This window comes from Mizuhopecten yessoensis, unplaced genomic scaffold, assembly GCF_002113885.1.
Source record: "Mizuhopecten yessoensis strain PY_sf001 unplaced genomic scaffold, ASM211388v2 scaffold11099, whole genome shotgun sequence".
In the NCBI taxonomy this organism is placed as follows: domain Eukaryota; kingdom Metazoa; phylum Mollusca; class Bivalvia; order Pectinida; family Pectinidae; genus Mizuhopecten; species Mizuhopecten yessoensis.
In genome coordinates this window covers 1419123-1428581 of record NW_018408879.1, presented here as the reverse complement: position 1 = coordinate 1428581, position 9459 = coordinate 1419123, and the positions used below count along the sequence as shown (strand labels likewise).

General features: G+C 32.8%; 1 protein-coding gene across 1 annotated transcript; it reads left to right on the top strand.

Annotated features, from left to right (window-relative positions):
- The first annotated feature begins 854 nt into the window (after nucleotides 1-854).
- On the top strand, nucleotides 855-4739 carry LOC110465730 (keratin-associated protein 5-4-like). The gene is made up of 5 exons (XM_021521744.1): nucleotides 855-955; nucleotides 2437-2544; nucleotides 2963-3082; nucleotides 4087-4200; nucleotides 4415-4739. Exons 1-5 carry the CDS (start codon nucleotides 940-942, stop codon nucleotides 4489-4491), a joined length of 435 nt encoding a protein of 144 aa, XP_021377419.1. The 5' UTR covers nucleotides 855-939; the 3' UTR covers nucleotides 4492-4739.
- Nucleotides 4740-9459: the final 4720 nt, after the last annotated feature.

Sequence of the window (9459 nt, the reverse complement as noted above, 5' to 3'; positions counted from 1 at the left end):
GTCTGTTAGATAACATTATTATCTTTATAAATATGGATAATTTCTCTAATTTTGAATTAGAAAAGAGGAATTCAAACACACAAATACAAATATGCAAAGATATATTCCATTATATCAAAAGAAGCTTCTATACTGCTATTCATGACAATCAATTATATCATTTCAAATATATGATGAGATGTATTTTACAAATTAGGAAACGAACGTTTATTAAACAAAAGTGACAGTAAATAGCGTTACATTCATCACCGACTTAGCGGTGTTAATATTTTCATATCAGTAGCGAGCGTCAGGATATGAAGGTTACAAAACGCGAAAGCCTGTCGTCCGGAATGTTTAATTTCTGAAGGATGAAGGAAATACCATTCATTCTTGGCCTAACAAACAGATGTATTCAGAATAAATATGTGATAAAAAAACACAATAAAAAACGTTGAAAAAAATGGATATGCGCAAATATTTCCATGATTATTATGATTGCAGCTTTCATTGTAATGCTTTTGAACAGATCGTGAATTCAGAAATTCAAGTGACCAGTGTGTTACTGGTCATTTGGTCCAATAAGTGTAAACAGCGCTTAAGTAATGATAACAACCGCGAATAAATGTCGCAAAATCCTGGTACCAAAAGGCTGAATGTAAGTTTCAATTGGCGATAAAAGTATGTTAGACGTCATCAGCCGTAAGTCGTGTGCACATTCCCCTTTCCTAATCTGTTTAATTTGCACTCCGTTCTACTTTTGCTAACAGCCACTTACACACAAATTTTGCACATGGCCCTTACTATTCACGTTTGTTGTCTTTATTGCACACGATTAGGTTTTGCACACGTAATGTCCCATTTTCTATAAATATAGTCACATTTTCCAAAAGGTCAGAAGATAAACACCAGTTACCTACGTCGTTTTGAGAGGACTCAAAAATTGTTTTAAAAGGCAAGATGTCAACAGTCGCAGGTAAGTTGCTCATTTGTTTTACAACTAAATCAAAATGCTGAACAATTCAATTTCAAAAATATGTTAAAACATTATTTTTTTATTTACCAGTGAACATATTCGAGATCACAAATATCTTTGTGGAAAGTCGAAATCTTCTGTGAAATAATCACTAAAAAAACATTTTGCTAATAATGAAATCCTAACAAAAGTCAAAGCTTCCTCCATTATATAACCAGTAGCACTCAAGTCAAAAGAATGAAATATGCGTCAATTTTTTATTTATATTTTTTGAAAATGCCACGAGACAGGCTCCTCAATAACAGTGTACACTTCATAATATACATGCAGTTATGAATAATACATATTTTAAACATCTTTTGCGGTCCACATTTTAATAAATTGGCATTCAGATTTTGATTTTATTGAATTTGTAATGGCTTTTCATATTAGCAGATACCAAATTTAATCTTAACGTACAAAATCTGATCACAAATGGCAAATAGCAACCTTAGTCACACTCCATATCACATTTTTTTCTAAATTAAGGAGTATTTATAAAAAGAAAGAAAAACACTTTTACAGTTGAAATACAGGATAAATTCTCCAAAATAAGGTATTTTTTGTTTCCTTTTTAAACATTTAAATAGAATGACATTTTTACAAATTCGAATCCAACCTTGACATTTTTACAAATTCGAATCCAACTTTCATTCCTGATTACAATATTCAATATTTCCTCTATTTTGTATTCTCCAATAAACCTTTTTGTTAATTGTTTGATTAAATTGAATTAAAATCAACGAAATATTACTATTCACATTCTCCTTGCCAGGTCCTGGTAATTTATCATTTTTATGTATTTGGTAATTGATTATCGTCTAGCTTACGATTAATTGTGTCATTTGTTATTCCAGCAGCTAATGAACTATATCACAATTCACTTTCTACCTTTCAATGTATTTATTTTATCGGCTATTTCTGCCAAAGTACTTGTGTTTATTTCATATGTTCACAATGACAATTACACTTCAAATGGAAGAATTTTTCTTTAAGACATCAATGACGTTGCCTGCCTTTTTTTCATCTTCCTATATTTTGCTAGTTACATAGTATATCCTTGGAGTGTTCCCAGTACTTTTACATTATCAGTGTCAAGAATAATTTTCCACTATACACTTTCCAATACCATTCTTCTGCTTCTCATTCCGGTAAAGTCTGGAATGTAATCGGAGTTCCACACTGATCTTTTTCTTTGAAGTGAAAGATGTCTTATCCAAAATTATTCTAATCACAAACAACTTAATTTGGCATACTTTTTATTCATTGTAGAATAAACTAACCACACCCAACATTAAACAAAAACCGTACAAGCCGTTTGTTTACTTTTAATTTTCAATCCAACTTTAATTTACTTCATTGGTGAAATTATTCTATCAGAGATCACTACGAAGACATGTGTGATGAATTATATTGGTCTGTTGTTATTTACATCCCCACAGCCTCGTTCTGTGCCAAGTGTCCGGGCGGAAGGTGTGGCTGTACAGGTTCGGCTTGCTGTAGCACCAACTGTAGATGTCCCGGATGTAAGGTCAACTGCGGTTGCTTCTGTAAGTTTTAGTAAGACTTAAATATAATGTTTATTTGTAAAAGTAAATTCAAAAAGCATCAATGTTTTATATTTAATAGTAAATCACAAATGTTATGCCACATGTAACAGACACATCACGATATAAAATGTTAATGTTACAATTCTGTCATAGTTTTGAAAGGACTACTCTGTCATACATCTGCCTCATGAGGATGATATCATACACACAATGCTTGTACGTTATGGTAAAACATCTGCATGTAATGCTATGGTTAAGAAAGGTCATATAAAATGGAACTTCGTGCTCTGCAGAATGACGCAAGTATTATTTTACCTACGTCATACAAAACATAACTGGGAAGCTTTTTTTCAAACTAATAAGCTTAATGTAAAGTGTAAAAAATTAGCTAATTGTGTACATTGTGTTTCTAAACAAGCTGCAAAGAGTGCGAACTGTCCCGATGGAATTTGCCAGATGGGAGCTGCGTGCGGGTGTGGCTGTAAGTGCAGCGCCGCATGCACTTGTCCTAACTGTAAGGCCGGATGCAAATGTGGAGGTAGTGTTCAATAGTTTTATAATACCAAAGTGGCTTTATACTATGATGAGAAGGAGATAGTTTTAACATTACTTTGTTTTGTTTTGGTGAGACTATGATAAAGGTTAGGTAATTTGACTCGTCACTTCTTACTTCAGGTAAGAGGTGAGAGAGTTGTTGATACATAAGGCAAAGAAATTAAAATGAGATTATTGCGACGCAGTTTTACACTCACTTAATCATTGTGTGATAGGTTCAGATAAATTGTCTTTTAGATCAGATAGTTGTCTGTAACTAGTGACAGGTGGTTTTGATAATTGATTTCATAATGTACTGGTGTTGCCTTTATAAAGTTTGTTCTTGTATCCGTCATGTCTTTATGACGTAGTAAATGTCAGGTTGTTGTATCTGTCATGTCTTTATGACGCAGTAAGTGTGCGATTGTTGTATCTGTCATGTCTTTATGACATAGTAAATGTCAGGTTGTTGTATCTGTCATGTCTTTGTGACGTACAGTTGTTAGTGTCAGGTTGTTGTATCTGTCATGCCTTTATGACGTAGTAAGTGTCAGGTTGTTGTATCCGCCATGTCGTTATGACGTAGTAAGGGTCAGGTTGTTGTATCTGTCCTGCCTTTATGACGTAGTAAGTCTCAGGTTGTTCAGCTCCTACGTATATTCGTAAGTACATTTTTGTGTGCATACCCAGACTGTGTGAGGCAATGATTATTTGGTAATTATACGTTGATTTTTTCTAGAAACACAGCCAAAAGTGTAATGATTCCTATAAATTCAAATGCAATTAGAATTTTATTATTTCTTCTGCTTAACACTAACATCACATAATTAATTTCGGAATATTTCAATTGGTTCGATTCACGTTTGTAAAATAAAACTGCTTATTGAAATATATATCATGATTGGATCTTGCTAATTGCACAAATATATAAGAGTGTACTGTGCTAGGGGCATTAAATCTAAGAAACCTACTATATGCTGATATTCGTACTTATTCCTTATGTGACAGGCACCAACTTCGTGTGCTCCGCTCAATGCCAGTCAGGACAATGTTGCGGAACCAAAGCATGTCGGTGCAGCGGCAGGTGTCCATGCCCAACATGCAGGTGTAACTGTGTGTCTGGTAAGCTCACAAACATTTTGTAAATTTATGAAAAGATGACTTACGAAAATCTAGTTTGATAGAACATTATATAAACTATTTGTGTCGACATCAATGTAATCGTTGTCTTCAATAAACATTTATGTTATATGAATATATAAATGACGGAGCATGCCCAATATTGGAAATGATTTAGAAGAACAAACTGTGAAATGAATCGTATTTGACATTTCAGGATCATGCAAGTGTGGTATGCTCTGTACTGGACCCAGCACCTGTAGGTGTGCTGCAGGCTGCACGTGTAAGCTGTAAGCGATGACGTCTTCGGCAAAATCACAAACCAAATGGGACTAGCGATGCTACACCTGTTAACATTGCATGCGGACATTTCGATAGACATTTCAGTTTAAATATCCGTGATTTGCGATTGTCTCTGATATTCTTCACTATCAACTGGAGATATAATATCAAGCGATCTTTAACTATTAGTCTTGCTATCCAATTAATGTCAAATATTTTGGAAAAACAAAATTAATGAAAATAAATTATTGCATACACTTTATATGTTTTTTTCTTATTCATGTATTATATATTTTTTTATAATAAAATCAAATGATAACAATATTCTGCATACAAACTAAAATGTTGCCAGGAAACAAATTCCCCAAGAATATGTTAAAAAATGGTTTACTTACTAATCACTTTAATCTTGTATGTGAAGATATCATTTTCCACATAAAAGTGTATGAAACACCTACTTTACCATGTCGGAATTAAAGGCAAAGAATATGTTGACAGAGAAACAAAACATGCGTTAAATCTCCATCAAAATACCATACACAGATTTTAAGCCTATTATTCGAACTGCCAATGAAAACACATGGTAGCAACGCTGGTCTCTCGAGACCAGCAACAAACTTTTAGAGGTACAACCAAAGCTTATAACATGTGTTCCCAGTCGGAAAGATCGTAGAGAGGAAGTTGTCCTCGCTCGGCTCCGTACTGAACACACATATCCTACTCATTCGTACCTTTTAACACGAGGAGATCCACATACATGCCACGCATTTAACACTCAATTTTCAATGGAACATTTCTTAATAGAATGTTCTGATTTCAGACACATTCGTGATAATTACTTTCGAATCTCGGATATGAAAATCCGTGGACTCTAAGGCATTATTTAACTTTTTGAAGTACTTCGGTCTATCTCATGGACTCTGATGTCTTTTAACCCACCTTACCCTCTTTGACGTTATCTATACGTCATATTTTCTATATTATCTATTCATTATCTCTTTAACCTTTATTTTATCACCTTTCATATCTTAATAATTTACACATACCATGCTTATGATTTTAAAATGATCATTTTTTATTTTATTTTATCTACGCTACCTACATCATGTTTGTTTAAAAAACAAAATCACCATGGCCCTAAATTACCAGATTTGTCGATGGACCGTTAAACATAAACAAACAAACAATACAAACAAAGTGAATATATAAACGTGTATGGAGTAGTATTAATCAAACGCATCTGAGGTGTAAATCAATTCCATTCTCGTTTTGATCTGATGTTACAGATTTTCATTAAATTGAACAAATCACAACCAATTACAAAAAAAATAGCATTTATATAAAAAAAATGTTAGGAAAAAGATAGCTATTGTTAATAGAACTTTCTACTTAAAATAATGACCAGTTAGGCAATCATTTTGAAAATTCGACAAAACTGTGAACCCTCTTATAAGGCCATACCATGCTAAATATTCACTTTTAAATACTAGATTGATCACTTAGTTTCTCTCTTTCTTACCATTTCTTACAGACGCATTATGAAGTTTGCTGTGTAGCAAAAGTCATACGATAAGAAGTGTAAAAATAGTTATTTACATCATATGAAACCCTTTGGTAATTTTACCATACAAAAAGTGACAAAAACACAAACATAATACGAAAAAATACAATATGGACATTTCGTTTTCGCATTTGTAAAACGATTGAGTCTTTTTCTTTTAATTCAATAAATACCAAACTAGTTATCCGAAATGTCTATATCAGTCGCTAGATTAGGACAAAAAGTTTGAAAACTTAATTGAAGGGGTAAACATAATTGGGGTTTTTTTTCTGAGGAAAGCTTTAATTTAAAAGATCCACTTCTATCACAGAGAAGAAAATTATTTCTGTTAATCATGCAAAAACCTTACAGATATACAATACCTTAAATTTTCTCCTTAGTCAGAAGAAAATTATTTTTTACAAGGACAGATCCTTAAGTGTCTTGATGTGTGCGTGTGTATGAGAGAGATCCGTGTTTAGCACATTTAACGATAGTGTTCAACCTAGACAATAATATGCTCCACTCTAGGCAGGTAGGATTAAAACACAAGGGTCAAATGTTAAAGTGTTTTTTCTAATACGCCGAAGCCATAGGTTAAAATCGTTGGCAGCTTGCACTTAACCATACAACTCTAGTTCAACGCATAACAAAAGGTTTATTTTAAATCAAACATTTTCATTGGTTCAGATTGCAGAACACAGATTGTTTCGCATAGACTAGCATTACTTCCTCGTTAGATTCTTTGTGAATGTATTCACCCTAAAGATGATGTTGATAAACCTACACTGTAATGCGGCTATTTTTTGTGGTAATTATGTCATCAATTATCAATTCATTCATTCATTATTCGTGCCCTTACAGAAAGGCTGGGTACCTATTTGAATTTTCTGTTGGCTGTTACCTTTCATATTTATTTCTTGTGTAAATATAACATGGCGGGTATGCCGTCATTATATGTATGAAATTAAGGTCAACCCGGAGATCATTCCGAAATATGAGAGGGTAAAGTAGATGAGAAAATTAAATATTTACATTTGCATGGCATTGTCACTATATAGCCTCTTTGAAAGCTGTGTCGTTGATGGGACTTTAATTACCATGCATCACGAGACACAATTCTTAGCGTATTAATACAACACTGACCGGAAATACAATATCAAATAAAAATAAACATGACATCTGCTGAAATATCGCTGGGCATTGTGAGTCTGCAATATCGTACAAAATGCACATCGGTTGAAATCACCAATGCCAGCAATGGAAACAATTTTAACGCTCATGCAATTTATTAGAAATATCGTCTGTTACACTGCACTGATCAACAGGGGTTCGTTACAAATGTCTGAAATACACATATGTTACAGACCTACTGATATAAGTCACAGCACGCATAAACATTTCAGACATTTGTAACGAACCTGTGCTCCGTCGCAAGATCACTCACTTCAAACGCTATCAGTTTCACGCGTCTCGCATCCGCGATTCCTCAGTTTCTGACGACATGTCAAATAACGAGGCTGTTATAAAATCTACCGACTGTTGTCAGGTTCCCATACAATCAACAAATACATTAACGCCTTGATTCTTCACAAAATGAGCAAAGAGAAAAGTTCGAATTAACTTCCAAAAATAACTCCCAATTTAAAATCAAACTTTCAGCTCAGAGTTCTATTGATAAACATAAATCACCCTGTCGACATATCATATGCAATTGTATTGATACTGAATTGTGGTAAAAAATTAAATTGTTTGTTAAAATTTCAAAGTACTACTTTGTTTGCCAATCAGCATGCGACAATACGCTTTTCAAACTTTTGAATGAAATTGTGTGGACTGTCGATAAGGCAGGCATTTTTAATTTTAAATATAAATTATGAGTTAAAAAAGAACATAAGAGGCAGAGAAAACGTACCCATAAGTATTGAACTGTTTTTGTATGGTATTTATGATCTATTTGAATGACACAGCTTTGCATGCAAACAAATAAGTGTTTGCTTGCAAAGCTGTGTCATTAAAAAAGATCATAAATACAATACAAAAACAGTTCAATGCTTAATTAATAGCCAGAGTGTATCCCATTTCCCCCAAAAAATGTTTCTTCGGCCAAGCAATCGAATGAATAAGAAGTAATTGAACTGGTAGAAATTTTGATTTTAATTATAATACACATTATAATCGAATTGTAATTCAAACACGGCTTAATCATCTACATTTTATCGCTTTTGATTATTTCTATCATTTTCTTTTACAATATAAATCGATAATTTAATTATTACCAGGCGTTTTAACATTATGCATTGAAGTCGATAAGTAAGCCAGCTATAACATAAACGGTTTTGAGATCTATTTACGAATTGATGCAAAAGTAAATAAATACCGATGAGTATCTTTGGAATGAAGACAGTTAGGTAGGATATGCGAATTACATTATGAATGAAGCTTTAGCAAGAATCAATAGCTATGTTCCCTAAAATTTAAACTTGACCAGAACACACTACCAAAATGCATTTTTCATTGATAAAGACCTGGTATAAAACTTCCTGATTTAATATGGGACAACAATCTTAATGAGTATATGGCTATACTTGCAGATATCAATGTTAACGCAGGTAAGATTGTGTCAGGTGCTATCAAACTAACCTACTAAGTAACAGTACTAGTTATATCAGTTGACGTGAAGTTTATATTGTGATAAAATTCGATTAAAATATAAAACCGGAAAAAGTCTGTATGATTTAATTCATACTGATAAAATCCTGGACCCTCTCTCCCTATATAATCCTCAATGTCCGGAATAAAAAATGTATTGCTGTGGTATTTTAGATGACAGACACATGTTTGTTTTTATAAAAAGGTAATATAAGACAAGGCAAGTGTTAGTATTTGTCAACATCATGTCAAGTCTGCAAATAAAAAGTTATAAAAAAAAACGGAAAATCTAACTGAATATATTTTCGTCAGTTTTCCCCCTCATTTTTCTTGTTATATATAATTGCCTGCCTGTCTGTCCTTCTCATATTGCTTTTTTCCCTATATCTTAGTGCTTAACACTTTCTTTTTTTGGAATATGTTTCGATGATGATGATGATGATGATGATGATGATGATGATGATGATGATGATGATGTACATATGCAATACTAATAGTGAATAGCGTTATATTTTATCAATACTGATGATATTCTAAACCACAAATGGTCAATTTAATATTCATAATGTTATGCACTTACATGATAAAAATAAAAATGAATACAAAATAACTAATATGTGACGAAAGTTGTTACACACAGCTATATATTTTTCAATAATGTTTGAACATATTCAAGGTGTGTTACAGTTTAAATGACTGAACAAGAATGTTAACTTGTAAACAGTGCGTATCAAGAAACAACATTCTTGAATATACTATTTACATGATATGTGTAGGCACACCTCTGT